The 18270-nt window shown below is 46.0% G+C and overlaps 1 protein-coding gene across 5 annotated transcripts in view; it reads left to right on the top strand.

Annotated features, from left to right (window-relative positions):
* The first annotated feature begins 410 nt into the window (after positions 1-410).
* The window catches only part of IPCEF1 (interaction protein for cytohesin exchange factors 1), a 90883-nt gene continuing 73023 nt past the window's right edge, over positions 411-18270 (top strand). For 2 of the 5 annotated variants that reach the window (XM_025180647.2, XM_075924475.1), the window contains exon 1: positions 411-515. In XM_025180647.2, the coding sequence (XP_025036432.1) occupies positions 513-515 (3 nt within the window). In that variant the 5' untranslated portion in view covers positions 411-512. Of the gene's footprint in view, positions 516-1382; positions 1631-18270 lie in introns of those variants that run through there. The other 3 variants (XM_075924480.1, XM_075924476.1, XM_075924477.1) reach the window with 2 other exon arrangements.

Raw genomic sequence — 18270 nt, 5'->3', positions numbered from 1 at the left:
CAAACCCACATTTGAATGGTCTACAGACGACATCAATAGTGTCAATAACACCAGCAGTCAAACAATAAATGTGCTGTGCCATAAAACAAATTGAGGAAGAAGCTAGCCACAGACATATGGAACCACTAGCACTGAAAACTCCAAATCCCAAAATTTACACCAAGAAAGCTGGGAAGTTTCATTTAATTTTCACCCCTCTCCCCAGCCCTTTGTCTCATTCTACACTTTTGGATTATAGGGCTAAATGTGTGGAAATACAATGAGAGAACTGGTTCATGAAACATCTGTTCCAATTTTGCTGTTTACCAATGTTGTTGGTACTTATCTGAAATAGACCTTCACATTTTTTATGTTCACACTCCAATAGTTCTGTAACTGGTCAGTTGGATGTTTCCTTTATCTCTTTGCAGACCATGGAACTCACTCATACAAATGGAGAGAAGCTTGAGGAGACACAAGAAAATTCCTAGAAAGAAGTTCAACTTTTTTTCTTCCTCAGCAGATGCTTATCTATGGTATGTTAATGATTGTGAAGGGGAAAGCACAACGCAACACACATAATGAATTGCCATATTTTAGTGGTCCATTCCATCATGAAGGGGGAAGAGATGGAGGTTCTATTTACCGTATATACTCGAGTATAAGCCGAGTTTTTCAGCACAGTTTTTGTGCTGAAAAATGCCCCCCTCGGCTTATACTCGAGTCAGCATCTCGAGAACTGAGGTGGGCAAAGCCGCAGAGGCGCGGGACCCTCCCCCCGCGGCTGCGGCTTCAGTCCGGGAGCCTGTGGTCTGCTGGGGACAGTCCCCAGCAGACCACAGGCGATTGAAGCGGCAGCAGCGGCGCTTCCCCGCGCCTCTGAGGCTTTGCCAGAGCAAAGCCTCAGAAGCGCGGGAACCCGCCCGGTGCCCCTGGTCTGCTGGAGACGGTCTCCAGCAGACCAGGGGCACCGGAGCAGCTTTCGCCCCGACTCATTTCCTACCCTAGGCTGCCTTATTTCCTACCCTAGGCTTATACTCGGGTCAATACTTTTTCCCAGTTTTTGGGGGTAAAATTAGGTGCCTCGGCTTATAGTCGGGTCGACTTATACTAGAGTGTATACGGTAGTATATGCTGTTCTTCCTCTGGATTGAGGCAATGTAAACAATAGGTAAAGTAATGTATAAACAATAGCAATTAGCAAGATTTGGCACTCTGGAGGCTATATCAGTTTTCTCTAATAAATCCTGATGCCCACATACCTTCCATAAGATGGTTAAAAGTTCTGTGAACACATATCAGTTATTCCAATAATGAACCCAACCATTTAAGATACTTACTTTGTATTTTTCTTCAGTGTTTCACTTCCTGTGAGTAAAGCACATATTACACATTTCTAGAAGCCCTTCCTTTCTTCGTGATTCTCTCCTAACTAGCATGGGCCTAGTTGGCATGGCATTTAGCAGTTGCTGTGTCAACTGGCTTACAATTCTTAAGTTTACACAGTCATGTCTTTCACAGACACAGCAGTTTCCTCTTGGGCAACTTCAGCATTGCAACTAATTTGAGTAAGAAGTTCTTCTCCATTTTGAGATGTTGAGGTGTTGGCAGGGCAAGTGTGTGACTAGTCACAGGAATTCCTAGCTGGTGGGTAAGTAACTTTTAATCTTTTCCTCCTAAATTGGATCCTTTCCTGTCTTTGCTGAATGACTATCATGATATCAACTTTTACTTCCTTCCAAATGTTCAGTAATTACACTTATAAAATAAACTGTTCACATTGGCACATAAGAGATATGCTACTTCCTTTTTTTCTTTGCTTAAACAAAGCAAATGGATTACTCCAATATATAAAATGAATGTATTTCTACTTTATAAAAGATCTCAGTGGATATCTGTAAGCTGCATCTAAGGTCCATGTGAGAGCCTAATTTTGGATGCTTAACTGAAATATGATGTATGTGAAGATGAATATTTGATAGTAAACAGAAACTGCTAAACCAATTTTGGTTTCTCAGAGGTAAAACATGTGAGTCCTATAAGAAGCTATATAGATTTATGGTGCTATATGAATGGTGAGATTTAATCTGCTGTAGCAATAGCAGTAAGTAAATGGAATACAAGCATATTGTTTAGAAGGATGGAATATGTGAATCTTGTGTCTGTTTTGCTCAGAGAAATCGGGGGTGGAGATTGCTCATAAAAATGAGGGGTAGTGATGTGCAAAATGACAGGCATGTATTAAAGCTATCTCAGTCAGCTAAGGCTTTAACTGTGACTCTCATATTGTTCAAGTCCCAGGCTTCTCTGTGAATAGGTATTCCAGATTATATAACACTGGGTCCAAACTAGGACCAATTCCCCTAAACAGAATTCAGACCTATTTAAGGTTCAGATAAGTAACCTCTCCAAGATCTCTGACTCTCACCAGATGCCCTTTCTGTTTCTGCACTTGGTTGAATTTAAATCCTAATGTATCTCTTGCTGATATATTCTATTATTTCAGCTAAGAAATCTGAATACTGTTAACGAGGATTTGGTATTTTCAGTGGTGCAGCTGAGTTGGCCCCAGGATATTAAAGAAACAAGGTGTGTGAGATCTTTGTTATTAGATCTTTCCCAGACCTGAAGAAGAGCTCTGTGTAACTCAAAAGCTTGTCTCTTTCACCAACCGAAGTTGGTCCAATGAAAGATGATACCTCACACACCATGTCTCCCTAAGGAATTGGTAGTCTTTCAGTGATGCCAGTGATTTGCAATTCAGCAGTTAGAGCAAGCTTCTCTTAGGCATCTCTTAATATAGTGAGATGTGTTTTGGTAACTTCTATTGGGTGCTATTCTGTCCTTTTGCTGGTCTTTCAAGCTCTGTAGCTTCCTAGAGACATTTAGGGCATGTCTTCACTATGCAGAAGATCGATGCTGTCACAGTCAATCTTCTGGAGTTTGATTTAGTGGGTTCCACTAGATTGAATTCAAAGGGCACCTCATCAGTGTTGCTCCTCCCGCTCCTCATAAGGACTAAGGGTATGTCTACACTACAGCATTATTTAGAAATATCTTATTTCGAAATAGTTAATTTGAAATAAGTTAATTCGAAAGAACGCGTCTATACACAAAATTTCAAAATTGCGTGTCCACACTGAGTGGACTCTGAATTGCATTTAAGGCTGGCCGGAAGCAGTTCCAGCAGGGCACCAGGTCAGGACTTACTGTGTGGGGCTGCTGCCTGAGGCTATCTGAGGTCTGTGCTTAAAGGGACCCCCCAGGACAGCCAGTTCTCAGGTTTCTCTGCTTGCTTGTCTACCTTGATGAGGTACAGCAAAGCATTTTGTCTCGGCGTGCTCTGATTGCCCTCACTCGGGACACCACAGCACTCTGCAACATGGAGCCAGAGCTGCCCCTGGGCACTCTGGTGCTTCTCCTGGACGCGTTGCTGAGAGCCTGGCAGCACGTTCTGCAGGCAGTAACAGTCTCCCTGGTGTGCCTCACTGGGGGCTTGTGCTTCATTCCTCCTTCACGTCCTTCCACTTACCCCTCCCTAACCCCCCTTCCTGATGTTAAATAATAAACATGTATTTTCAAAACTAGGGGATATGAAACTCTGGGGAGACTGGGGAAAGGGGGTCGGTGAGGGGAGGGGGAAACCTGGGAGGAGGGAGCTGGAAGGGGGAGGGGAAGTTCAGGGGTGGGGGTTTTGCTGGGTTGACTCTCTCCCAGCACAGCGGGTGCGGGAGCCTCGGTGTCCCTGGGGGGATGGGGAGGAGGGTGTGGAGATTGAGGAGGAGGGTGTGGCGATTGTGGAGGGAGAGACAGCAGGGGGAGGAGGAGTGGGAGGAGGAGCAGGAACTGGAGCGGCACGAGGATGAATGCTCTGCACCAGAGGGCTGGTCACATATAGCACGACCCTGGGTAAGCAGCTCCCGCCAGAAGTCCCTTTTGTCCTGCACCCACTGCTCCAGGGTGCGGTGCAGGGCTCGCAGGGCCCCCAAGTGCTGCTCGTGGTACCCCTGCTGTGTTCGGGTGGTCCTCCGGTGGAGCTCTTTGCTGCAGGAGGCGGTCCTGGATGGGATGGTGCGCCTACATGCGCAGCTGGTGCAGCTGTGGAGAAAGAAGAGAAGTGGTCAGTTCTCCCTGGGGACACAGTGGGTGAAGCACAGCCCCCCTCTGCAAGGTGAGGATGACTGTGCCCTGCACTGTCAGAGCCACTGTGCTTGCACAGAGGCCATGGTCGGATTGTCCAGCTATCCCCGGTAGTGGGAGCTGCCCCGAGACTGCTCCCAGGCCCCTGTGCTGTGTATAGTGTGGCTGAGGTGGGGGGAAGATGTTAGAGGGGGCTTGTGAAGGGACGGCGTACTGCTGTGTCTCGCCCTGGATCAAGAGCATGTCAGGTCTCTTCACACATGCGTTTGGCTATCAGGCGACAGCCCCTGTGTGGCAGGCAGCTGGAGCCACCTGCCCAGGGGTGGCATGGCACTTGCTTGCATGTGCACAGGTTGATGCATGGTAAGCAAGGGCTATGTGCGTGGCCCCTGGTCTCCTTCCCCACCCCCCCAGGAAGGGGACAGTGACAGTACTACATGGTGTGGCCTCCCCGGATGACCCTTCTGACTCCTCTCTTGGGACTTCTCAGGGGTGCTGGTGGCGTGACTTCTCTTCTCTTCTGCACCCTGGTCAGGGCCCTCCTGTCCCAGCTCGCTGCCCCCCGGGGTGGCACAGACCCCACCACCCCCCAGGATGCTGTCCAGAGCGGTGAAGTAGCGGCAGGTCTCTACCCCTGCTGCGGAGCTGCCCCGAGTGGCCCTGGCATATGCCTGCCGCAGCTCTTTTATCTTGAGGCTTACCTGCTCCTGGGTGTGTCTGTGGCCTTTCTTGCCCATGGTGGCAACTATGTGGCCATATATGGCCGCTTTCCTCCATCTAGTGCAGAGATCATAGACACTGGGGGCCTGCCCCCAAACCTCAATGAGGTTCAGGTGGGCTCCCGCCGTCTACGGCCTCTGGCTGGCTCCTGGGTGCTGGGGGATTGGGTGGGGGACAGCTCACTGCCACTGGCTGCCTGGCTCATTGTGTGGCCACTGGTGAGGGGCAGTGACTGCTGACAGGCCTGGCTCTGGCACATGTAGTGCTGCCAGAGTCTACCCCTTTAAGGGCTCCGGGCCTGGGGACAGGAGAAGAGTTTTTCTGATTTGGCCCTGAATGGCCACCAAGGGAAACAGGGAAGGGCTGGAGGCCCCCTATTTCGGATTAAGCATCTACACAGAGTTTATTCCGAATTAGTTAATTTGAGTTTGGCGTTATTCCTTGTAGAATGGCATTTAACTAACTTGAAATAAACGCCCCGCTATTTTGAATTTATTTTGAAATAGCGGTTTGCTTGTGTAGATGCTATGGAAGTTAATTTGGAATAATGGCTGTTATTCTGAATGAACTTTCATGTGTAGACACAGCCAGAGGGAAGCTGATGGGAGCCTTGATGTAGCTGGCATTGCATATCTTACTTCAACCTTCCCATGTAGTATAGACCATGGCTTAGTGCACACTGGAAGAAGGATATATTCCTGATATGCCACATTCCTGCATATAAGAAGTCTTACAGTACAGGAAAATCTATTTCCATTTGTCTATTACCATATGTCTAGAGATGTTACGGAATCTCCATCACTGGAGATTTTAAAGAGCAGCTTAGAAAAAGACTTGCCCGGGATGGTCTAGATCAGTGGTCCCCAACCATTTGAGGTTGCCGGGCGCCAGGGGGCGTGGCCGTTCGCCCGCCGGGTGCCAGGGGGCGGGGACACTTGCATGCCCGGGGGCGGCCCCCCCCCATAGCCGCATGCCCGGGGGCGGCCCCCCCCCATAGCCGCATGCCCGGGGGCGGCCCCCCCCCCATAGCCGCATGCCCGGGGGCGGCCCCCCCCCATAGCCACGCGCCCGGGGCCGGCGCCCCCTCCAAGGGCCGCACGCCCGGGGCCGGCGCCCCCACCCTCAAGCGCCGCACGTCCGGGGCCAGTGCTCCCCCCCGCCAAGCACCACGCGCCCGGGGCCGGCGCTCCCCCCCGCCGCGCGCCCGGGGCGCTCGCCGCGCGCCATATGCCCGGGGCCAGGCCAGCCCCGAGCACTTGGCGGGCGCATACAAATGCCCCCACGGGCGCCATGGCGCCCACGGGCACCGTGTTGGGTACCACGGATCTAGATGGTGCTTAGTCTTGCCGTGGTTGCAGAGGACTGGACTTGATGATCTCTCAAGTTTCCTTCCCGTTGCAGTATTCTATCATAGGTATTCAGTGATGTGTGGACATCCCTCTTTTAACTGTGTTTTCATTGTGACTTTGTTGAGGTTGTTCACCCTCTTTTTTAAATGGAATGGCGCACTCTTCCTCAGAAAAGAAAGAGTAGGATATCTGCCTTCTATTTGCAGCTACTCTGTTCTGTATGAAAGAGGCACTGACTTGTTCATTGGATAGAAAGGTGAAACTACAGGTGTTAGTGGAGTAATCATTAGTTGTTCATGCACAAACTATTCGCTAATTGTCCAGGGCTTCCAGGACATTGAGATTGTCTGTCTTTTTCATCAACAGAAGTTGGTCCAGTAAAACATTACTTCACTCACTCTGTCTGATATCCTGAGACCAGCATGGCTACAACTCCACCGCAAAGACTTTAAGGTGTCATTAAAGTAATTTAATGTCTTTCTGGATGGGTGCAGTGCTGTGATATTGCAGTTCAGCTGGGTGTGCTTGCTTGTGCAGGCCATTCTTCAGTATCATATAAAACACTGCTGAGTTTTATACTGTCCCCCATTCTGTTCAAGGTGTGCATAAGGCAGTGAGACAATATGGGCTTCACTGCTGTGGTATGGTGATGACACTCTGCTTGTCTGGTTTCAGTGGCCAGCTAATATATTGGAATAAATTGCCAAGGGAGGTGGTGGAATCTCCCTCTCTGGAGATATTTAAGAACAGGTTAGATAGACATCTGTCAGGGATGGTGTAGACGGAGCTTGATCCTGCCTTGAGGGTGGGGGGCTGGACTCGATGACCTCTCGAGGTCCCTTCCAGTCCTATTATTCTATGATTCTATGATAATAGAGGCTTGGATGGGAATGAATTGGCTTGGATTCAATCAGGATAAAAGAAGTGGTAACAGTGGCTGGAGGGAAATGTCTAGGCTCCTTTGATTAAGGAATAGGGAATAAATAGCCTTTTGTTAGCAGCTTTGCGGAATGGAGGTCCTGTTGGATTCAGAATGTGGAGGTCCTGCTACTGCAGTGGTCTCCAACCTTTTTACACCCAAGATCACTTTTTAAGTCTCAGAACAGGCGAAGATCTACCGCCCTGCCCCTTCTTTGAAGCCCCGCCCTCTCTATTCTCCTGTCCATCACTTGCTGAAAGCCACAATCAGCTTGCTGGGGTGTTTCAGCCCTCCCAGCTCCCACCATTCCTCGCAGCTACTCACCTGTGTTGTTGCTCAGTGAGTAGCTGCTCCTCAAATGAGGAAATCAAATGTAAATGTACTGCGCAGGCGCGCAGTTCAGAGAGGGCTCAAGAGCTACTCTTAGAGCCCCTGAGATCTACCGATAGCTCGCGATCTACTGGTTGGTGACCATGGTGCTACTGGATTCTGGCATAGCAGCAGAAGCCATAAGCACTGTACATTTGAGATTTGACTGAGTGGGTGCACCCCTATTTTCTGATATGGAAATTGCTGCAGTTGTCTAGGGCTTTGTCATTATGCAATTTTATTATGCTGTGCATGGGACTAGCCTTGAAGGCTACTCAGACGTCTAATAGTGCATGAAATATGACTAGTGCAACTGGAGAAAGAGGACGGGCTGCTGTATCACTTATTGCATGCTGAATCAGGTTCCATGGTGGTTTAACAATGCTGCTTTCATGGACCATGGATGATTAGATAATATTATGTATAATCATCTTCATTGTTGTTGTCCCCCTGCCACGGTTGGGTTGGACGAAGGTTCTGAGCAGATTCCATCTTATTCATATTGATTTTTTTTAAATGTGACTGAACACCTAGGTTGCCCCCTGAGGTGGTTGCAATGGTGCTTTGGATTTGTGGCCTGGTCGGATCTTGTTTCTGTGCAAGGTACTATAGGGTTGGCCCTTTCAATAATTGACTTGCCAGCAAGACCAGCTAGCTGGAAATCCACTTACCTCTTTTACAGTCCCCATTTTTTAAACCTCAGCTTATGTCCCTGAAGAAAACTGGCCAGATTTCTGTCTTTTTATAATTTTTTCAGAAAAGTGTTAAACAGTGAAGCCTCAGAACTATGAAATGCAAAACTCTAAATGTACGTGTCAATAACAGCTGTCATACAGTCTGAAATAGAGAGTACCGTGCAATTTTTTACTGTCAACATTTAATATAAATACAAACATTTTTAACCAGTATCTGGAATATTTTTTCAAAAATTTCTTAATAACCTCTATCTGGCAGTAAACCTGATGGTGTTCTTTATACAGACTCCCCCACTTAGTTGCTGTTGCTCCTATTTCAGAATCAGATTTTAATAGATCATGCATAATTTAGGACTTTTCAACACTGGGAAGTCATAAGAAATTTAATGTGAAACAGTGAACATGTGAATTTAAAGTGCAAAACTATTCTGCACTAACTCCCACTGTGGACACTTTTACTCTACGCTAACGCTATGTCTACACTACAGAGTGTGCCAGAATACACCTCCTGTGTAGATGCGACCTGTGCTCACAGTTTTCTGTCAATGTAGCAACATCACCTCCCGAATGACTGTAGCTACATTGATGGAAGCGCTTTTCTGTCAACACAGCTGCACCTACAGTAGGATTTTTGTCAGCATAGTTGTGTTTGGTTGGGGTCTGTTTGTTTTCAGTCCTTGTTTGACATAGCTGTGCTGATACAGTTTTTAAGAATAGACCAAGCCTAAGTCTACACTTTAATCCTGAGTGAGAGCGTCCACATGGGCAGGTATTAAATGTGCTTTAACTCATACATGTTGATTTCATGCCTTTACTTGATTCATTTAAACTTTTCTGTGTGTCATCATGTAAACGTGCCCCAAGAGTGTCTTTGAGCTTTTTAGATTAGTCCACTTTGGAATTGGATTAAGTTAAAATCCACAAAGATATTCTTAGGCTTGGTCCACATTATGTTGGCATATTTATGTTACTTGGGGGTGTGAACCCCCCCTTTCCCCACATCCCTAGCCAACTTAGCTCTGACAGCAACTGCTCCTCCCCAGCGTAGACACAGCTATGCAGAGTGAGTCTGTTGATGTTGCTAATGTTGTTTGGGGCAGTGTTCCTACACAGTCAGAAAAACTCCTTTTGTTGCTATGGGCTTTGACTACAGTGGGGGCTATCCCTATAGGATAGACATGTAGCCTTTGTTTGCTGTTGTATTAAGTTACAGCACATCAAGATCACTTTACTTCTTTGCGAGAGCTTCTCAGGGTGGTTGGTGTTGGTAACATGCTTTAGCTCAGGCACACTGATAACATCCCACTTTCAGCTGCATCACCTTAACTTCCCTGTCTGTCTCCATGTAGATAAGTCCTTAGTGTGAAATAAGAATGTCCATTCAGGGTATGTCTACACAGAAGGGCAAAAGTCAAATTAAGATACGCAACTTCAGCTATGTCAATTGCGCAGCTGAAGTTGAAATAGCTTAAATTGGCTTGAACAAAGCCACACCAGACTAACACGGATACATTTCTATCACTATTCTTAAATTGGCTTGTGGCACTGTCTACACAGCAGGAAGTTGAAGGAAGAGCATTCTTCCTTCAACTTCACCTACTCCTCGTGAAATGAGGCTTATAGGAGTTGGAGTAAAAAGTCCTCCAGCTTGACATTATTTTGAAATAAAGGCTTGTGGTGTAGACGTGCTCTTTGTTATTTCAGAATAAAGCCAGTTATTCTGAAATAACGCTGTTGTGTAGACATACCCAGAGTGAGCTAGTGAGCTCATGTAGAATAGCTGCTTAGCAAAAGCCATTCGGCACAGCGGGAACAGTTTTTGTAGTGGGAATGCTGAGCTGCACCTCCCCCCCTTACCTCTGTCCATAGCCCTCGCCATCCCTTAGAATAGGGGCTGGTAACCAGGAAACCCACATATGGGGCCAGTGGTCAGGACTGGGTGGGACCCTATATGTGGGACATGGGACCAGCAGCCAAGTCCTTGTGCATGTGGATGACAGCCGAGGGGAACTTGGGGATGGAAGTGAAATCCTTGGGCTGGAAGCAGAGCCCCTGATGAACACGGGGTCAGCAGTTGAGCCCCTGCACATGAGGACATCAACCAAGCGGGACCCATGTCTAGAAGCAAAGCCTCTGTGGAACAGTGGGGCCAACAGCTGGGATTTTGGGCAACAGAGGCAGAGGGCCGGTGGCTGGGAACCTCGGCAGCAGGGGCATGTGACCAGGATGCAGAAAACCTGGGGAAGCTGTGGCTTTCTCATGCCCCTACTTCCTGTGCCTATGATTCGGCATGAGCTATTTTAGGCTTTTTCCCTGTGTGTATGAGACCTTATGTAGCACACTCCTCTATTCACATTCTGCTCTAAGAAAAGCTAGGTTAATAACTGATTTAAAAAAAAGGTTGTCAGCACTTACTCCAAGAGATTTTATTTAGATTTGTGGGATTTCCATATACAAGGATAAAATTTGGCCCTTAGTTGTGGTGTTTGTCTCATGCCTTTTTATTCTCCTAAATATTTCTTCTCTATTTAAAAACAGGTTGGAGGCCATGTACTATAGCATCCCTACTTCGGGAAGACTGGCTTTTTGCCCTTATTGAATAGGAGTCTTGTTTTTCACATGTGCTCATACACCTTTCTGGGATCTTCAGGAAGGCATCTTCACTGATCACTCATTCAGTTATGCTAAGGTACTAGTGCCAGCCAAAGGTTAGATGAGAGACATCCAAAACGTTAAATAATAGGAGTAAAAATACCTTGCTCTTATACAGTGCTTTTCACAACATAAGTGACAACTTGTAATATATAAATATAATATTTAGCTTTACAACATCCCTCTGAAGTAGGAAAGTGCTGTTAATGCCATTTTGCAGTTATTGACTCTGTGCCTCAGGTCCCCAACCCTGCATAGCTAGTACAGGCCCGTGGCTAGTACAGGCCAGCTGACTCAGGCTTGTGGGGCTTGGGATACAGTGCAGGCTTCTGGGCTTGGGCTGGGGTATTCCCACCTCCCCAAGTCCTAGAGCCTGGGCTCTAGCCTGAGCCTGAAAGTACACTGCAGTGAAACAACCCTGCAGCCCAAACCTTGTGAACCCAATCAGCGGGCATGGACCAGTGACAAGTTTTTCATTGCAATGTAGCTATAGCCTGGATGACTCCCCCAAGTACCTTACCATTGTAGTACTTCTGTAAGTACTATTTAGTCATCATCCTTCTCATGCTTAGTAACATTTTGAAACATACGTGCTAGCTTAGACTATCTGGTCAGAAGGTGAGAAAAGTCATGTTGCGGCCAACAGAAACAGGAGGCATAACAACATGTACTTGGACAGGCCATTAATTGTAGATGGGAGGGGGGGAAGCGAAAGTGCTATTCCATATGTTAGGCAAGAGTTCAGGCCAAAAGCAGTGTCCTGCCAGGTGGATTGGTTTAAGTCCTTGCCAGGGGATGTGGTGAAGGCTAGGACTCTAACAGGGTTCAAAAAAGAGCTAGATTGATTCGTGGAGGTTAGGTCCATCTATGGCTATTAGCCAGGATGGGGAGGAATGGTGTCCCTAGCCTCTGTTTGTATGGAAATAGGTGACTGGAGAGGGATCACATGAGGATTCCCTGTTGTGTCCCCTCCCTCTGGGGCACCTGTCATTGGCCACTATCAGTAGACAGGATACTAGCCTTGATTAACCATTGGTCTGCCCCAGTATGGCCGTTCTTATATTATGTACTTATAAGTCAAGGCAACTGAAATCACTGGTATTTAAAATATTGATATTAATCTTTTAAAAAACCCCTCTAGCTGTTTTAAATTACTGCAGTTGAATTCAATCAACATGACTATTGGATGTATTAAGTGTGGATTAGCTACCTTCTGGGTACTTACTGATGTTTGATTGCATATGTGCGCCATGTTCAAGAAGTGATGTGTTTAAATTGGGGTGGGCAATAATTTTTTATGCAGGGCCACTCCAAGATTTTGGAAAGTGGTCAAGGGCCGCACTCTTTCATGGTATTAATGTAGGGGTGCAGAGTCTAGGATTGAGGTTGGGTGCAGAAGGGAGCTTTGGAGTAAAGGATTGGGGTGCAGGAGGGAGAATGGAGTCTTGGAGGGAGTTTGGGGGAAGGAGGCAGTTTTGACCTAGGGCAGGGAACTTGGGTGCAGGGTTTTGGGTAGGAGGGGATTGTGATCTGGGGCAGGAGATTGGGGTGCCAGATCTGGGAGGGGGCATGGGTGCATTTGGAATAGTGGGTCAGGAGTGAGGGGCACAGGGTTGGGGAAGGGAGGAACTGGAGTTCCAGAGGCAGAGGCAGGCTCTGGCCAGGAGACTTACCAGTCAGCAGCCAAACCAGCCTGCCTGCAGAGCTAAAGGCTTGCAGAGTTTAAAATGTTTCTGCCTTCCAAGCCTGCCTGGGGCTCCCTACTACCTCCACAGGCCAGATCTGGTGGCTTGATCAGCCAGAACTGGCCCCTGGGCTATATTTTACCCAGACCTGGTTTAAATGAATCTCTTCAGTCTTTATTCCTAATTTTATTTACCAAGTGTCATTCTTCACAGTGTATATGCACCATGCTTCAAGTGGCACGTGACTAGGAATGATCACCAAATTTGTCTGCTGGTTGGATCATTAGCTTCCCCAGCCCAGACTGGATAACGCTAGGGAATGTGACGTGAATGCTGATCCATGACCTCCTTCTCCTCTTCCCCCTTGCCTAAGTGTGTTGTTAGAATGCAGTATATGGAAATTTTATGGTTAGACTAAAACTACTCTAAGCAGAGTCTTAATTTATTTTTAAATCTGTACTTCCATGCATTAGCACTCTAAAATTTTGAAAGTGTGCTTCTGTACCCATCAGGAGTGTAATGATAATAGTTGCATCAAAATTACAGGCAAAGCATTTGAGGTGCTACATTCAGTGTAAATTCAAGCGAAATATCATCTTAAGATACACACACACACACACACACACATTGAATCCAGTTTACAGGAAAAAAAGAGACATGGGAGGGAAGGGAAGGTGATAGAACAGCTTTCATAATTCAAAACTACTTTTTTCCGGTTTAAAAAAAGGAGCCCTCAAGTTGTCTTTGATGTGGAGAGAGATGTAATAGGATAGATTTTAGAGGGGAATGAGTTCCACATGCTAAAACCCAGGCACACAAAAAGTATAATTCAGACCTGGTTAGAAAATAAGTATTATTAATTCATTTTTGACCGATTTCCAGCCATGTCACAGGAATTTTCTAATTTTTTTTAATGGGAAAAATGATGAAAAATTTCCCCAACTCTTTTCATTTTGTTACAAAAAAAGTGGCATATTCTTTTAAATTATTTTTTTGAGACACAAAGTTTCTATCACTGTTTTAGACCAGCTTTGTTGCAAACACCCACTGAGTTCAGGTGCAGTGGTGGTAATTCTTATCTGTGGGGTTGTGTGTGTTCATCAGCACAAAGTCAAAAAGCAATTGTGTAAGACAGGACAACATTCCTATGAGTAGTAATGAACAATTGCCTATTGGGGACCCATATTTATGTGCATTTTAGGTTTATACATGAAACAATAGCCACAATAGATCCAGAATTTTAGTCTGGCTTGTGACAATAGCTATAACAATCCTTGCCATTAGCAGTGAACTTTGCAAATATTTTATTCTTGCTCCTAGGTTTTTAAACATCTGGTACATTTGTGATCCTTCTTCCAGACTGTCAACAGATATAGGAATTTTCCAAATATTTCTACCTAGACTCTTTGCGGGGTATGTAGACAGAGCAAGTTTTCCTCTTTTGTCTGGTCTCTGCAGTCACTATTGTAACCAAAAAGGCAAGGAGCATAGCTGAGATCTATCAGGGATAAGAATGCCCCAAAACCTGGGAATTTGGGCCCAAATCTGATGCCTTGATAGACACTGATATTACTCAAAGCCACAGACATTCTTTAAAATTATATTGTATATCTACAATCAGAATCTGGTCATTTGCTGCCTCATCAATTCTTGGACTTTAACACTGAGTGTAGGTGCCAACACCATGGCTCCTCTAGGGCTGGAGCCTCCATGGAAAAAAATTAACAGGGGCTTAGCATTCACTGGCAGTGAAATTACCCCTCCCCACAGCTCCTGCCACCCACCAGCAGCCCTCTCCATCAACTCCTCCTCAGCCTTCCAGGGTCTCTTGCCAGCTGGAATTGGTGTAGGGAAAAGGCGACTCCTGCTGCTGCCCCTCACCAGGCCCCCAAGTAATCCCCTGGGTCCCTCCTATCCATAGGACAGTTGAGATGGCTGCCACAGGGCCCCCCAAAACATAAGGCCTGGGGTGGCTGCCCCAAATTGTCCTATGGACAGGATAACTCTGACTGAAAGTGCTGAGCACACGTTTGTGGGAAAACTTCTAGTCTGCCCGTGCCTACATGACGTTGTGAGGGTGCTGAGGATGAGTATTTTCTTCTTTATTCTTTACAATTATCATGTCTCATTTTCAGAGTCCTTTTACTCAGACCAGTTCAGTCTAGTTTCTCCTCACCCACAACATAGTCTTAGAGGCTAATCATATTGCCTGTTTTCCTTGGGCATGCGTCAGTGAGAAAAGGAAGCTCATATAAGACAGAGGAAGGAGAAAGATTCCCATTCCATAGGGACCAAATGTATTTAATACTGACTACTGTTGTGCATTTGTCCTCCTCTGCATTTCCCTTTGAATCCTCCTTCTGCAATTAAAGAGTGCAAGGCGTTAATGCTCATGAAGCAGTTAGAAGCTATGGAGTGCAACATAAGTGCTAAGTACAATAGCAAACCTCTTCCTTTCTAAAACTCTAGAACTTTCCCTTCTAAAACGATGGTGAAGAAAGAGAAGGCCAATCAAATAGGAAAGGAAACCTGTTGCTAAAATCGAATATGGTAAGTGGGAAGACTGTCCATCCAATAAGTAACAAAAGATTTTTCACTGCAAACAGTGTCTACAGCACAGTTGCTCTGAGTTTATCTCTTACAATACAATTTTCCCCTTCAATGGAGGACATCCTGCTCTGATTCATAAATGCCAGAAGGAGCACTGTTTGGTGAATCTGATCCAGAACCGTATTGGTGTGTATTTCTGGAGCCTCTGCCAATGAAATGGTTACAACAAAAACTCTGATGCTGCCACTCTGGTTCACTCAGCATCCTCTTGCTGTGGAAGTGCCATTCCCCATTCTATACCCAGGGCATACACAAAAGGGTCTTTATCTGAACGGATTTCATTCTAGAATGGTGGCATTGTCACCACTACATCCTGTTGGGATAGCCTAGATTCCTTTTACCCCTTGAAGAAATTCACTTTCATGAACATAAGATGGAGGCCTTTGATGGAAAAGGACACTCATGCTCAAGCTATTGCTTCACAGCTTTCCCTCTTCAGAACAGTATCATGGATTTTGTTTTGCTTTGTTTTATATCTGCTCTCTTTCTCTGACATTTCGCTTTGATTCTCAGTACCAGATTTTTATAATGAGTTGGCATACAACGGATTTGCAAGGGTGGCCAGATCAGGGAGACGATCCACTCCCAAAACATAGAAAGAGAACACAAATTGTAATGATATTCTGTTTTCTTTTACTCTCCGATGTGTGCATCAAAGGGAAAGGCTGAGTATTTGTGACTGAACAATCTGACAACGGTTTTACTATTTATCTTGTACTTTACTATTATCTGACAGCTGTGACATGTTTAGTATTACTTCTGAAAAGGACCGATTGCTCTTACTATAATTGCCTGCCAGTCAGTTTTATTAGATTCAGATACTAGCTTGTTCTATGTTCAGTCTGGAACAAAGTTAAATCAGGGGCATTCTAGGCTTGAGTGGGTAGGTTGGCCAGTTTCTGAAGTATGGTGTTCATTGTCTTAAATTATTTTTGGCCACTAGATGGCTCTACACATATATTTATATAATTTTTTTTTTTATTAATATCTTGATTTGGGTGCCATAGCAATGAACTAGAGCTCAGAGGAGAATCTGTAAATCCTATTTCACAGAAGATTTTTAAATTTATTTTCCATCCAGTTTGGAACAAAAAGGCAAAATCAGAAATAAAAAATATATATATTTGGAAAAATCAGAACATTGTGGCTATTTCAAAATGAAATTCAGCCTGGCTGGCTGAAGAAGACAGGGGAGCCTGGGACTCTAGCTAAGCGAGGAACTTCAGCACTTGGGAACCAGAGTTTGTAGGCTCTCAGCTCCTTTTCAGCTTGATAGGCTGACTTTGCACAGGGCTTTGGGATGCCAAGCTATTGAGGTGCTGTAGGTTTGGAAGCTGGGATTTCCAGGCTTTTGGCTCTTCTTCAGGAGGGCTGAGAGGAAACCAGGCAAATTTGTTTTGGAAACCCACCCGACATGTCGGTTCCATCCAAACTATACAAAAATGAACACGTCCTTGTAAAAGATTTTGATTTTGAAAAATACACAAATTCTGACTGAAGAAATGTTTCATCAGAATTGTTTCTGACCAGCTCTACTATGAACCTTACCTGTTACATTTTCTAAATGTTTGCCACTGGTTGATTTCCAGAATTCCTTCAGATGACTTTAATGAGAGTTGTGTAGCCAAAGCCCCAGGGAATGTTTTAGAAACAAATATTTTATGTTATTGGGTGCAAAAAGTTTGTGCTAGTTCTAGCTGTTCTTCCAACTTTCAATATTTCAGAAATATTCCCTATACTTTCTAGTCCTACCACTGGGAGAAATTTTTAAGAGCACTCTTTATATTTAGACTTGAATAATAGCCAGATGAGTGTGATTACTAAGCATAAATTTGTTGGGGTTCCCTCTGAAACCTCTTTTCCTTCAGCTTCCCAAGAACTCTGCAATTACCAATGAGAACAAGACAAGTTGGAGTGCGAAGGATGTGTTTCTAATTTGTGTTGGAACCACTGATCCATGGGCAGCCAAGATCCTAGGCGGGGGAATGCACAGCCTTCTCAAACTGCCAGGCATGGCCCTGCCCACACTCTGCCCCCACAACACCTGCTGTAGGCATACTGAGGGGGAGTGTTGCTGCCTCTGAATGCCCACCCTCCCTGTGCTCCAGAGTCAGGGGAGGCTGGAGCTGCATGAGGCCGGGTAGGCTGGAGCTCTGTGCCCTCCTCTCTCCCTACTGCTCCAGGGCTGGAAAGGCTGGGGCACATGCACACTCGCCTCCTCCCTTCCCCATGGTGTGTGGGGGCATGCATGCTTGGCATGCTACCCTGCCTCCCTCCCTGTGGTTGGGTGGTGGGCCCTCAGCAAAAGGGGTGGGGTTGTAGGTAGGGTTAAGGGCCTGCCTCCTCCACCCCTACCTTCACTGACCATCCTTGCACACATTTCAACAGAAATATTAACTCATGGGGTGTGCTCTTGTCCACTTCTTGTGAATGGAGGCCTACTTCCTCTTTTTCTTTTTTTGGAGGGTGCTAGTTGAAATCTCCCTTGTTGGTGCACTTGCTGAATGGACACTGCTCTCTGCAGTTGGCTTCACAGAAGTGAGTAGATGTTTCTTTGTTCCGTGTGTGTGCTTTTTTCGAGGGATTTGTTTCTGTGGAGGAAAACTGTTTACTCCTACTTTTTTCACAACTGGTATGGAGCCCCCCTATGTTGACTTTGTTGTTGGCTTTCCCTGGGCCTCAACATATCAGGAAAGCTTTCAGACAAGGTCTTTTTGCTAGCTCTCTGTTCCTTTCTTTCTTCTTCAGGACTTCTAAGGGAATTTTGCATTTTGGAATGGGGAGCAGGTCTTGGAAAGATTCCCTTAGTACTTCCCCACAGCACCTGTACGCACGAGCAATGAACATTCAGCAGCTGTTTTCACCCATTTTGGCCGCCAGTGGCTTAGCTTTGCTGTACAATTCTTTGAAGACACTACAAGAGGTTTGATAAGAGGGTGTCAGTATCACAGTCCTGTCTTCCCAGCAGTCCTCTGCCTTTTTGGCAGCCCATTTGGGATTATCGTGAGGGTAGCAGCAAAACAAATTTCAGAGCCATCTTGCTAGTCAGCTCACCCACCTGAACCTGTAACATGTTACAAGACTGCAAGTAAGAGGGCTGCCCATGTGGCTGATATACCCTGGGTTGAACCAGGATCTCCAGACCTAGCAGG

Source organism: Pelodiscus sinensis, chromosome 3, assembly GCF_049634645.1.
Source record: "Pelodiscus sinensis isolate JC-2024 chromosome 3, ASM4963464v1, whole genome shotgun sequence".
In the NCBI taxonomy this organism is placed as follows: domain Eukaryota; kingdom Metazoa; phylum Chordata; order Testudines; family Trionychidae; genus Pelodiscus; species Pelodiscus sinensis.
This window is presented reverse-complemented; position numbering and strand designations above follow the sequence as displayed.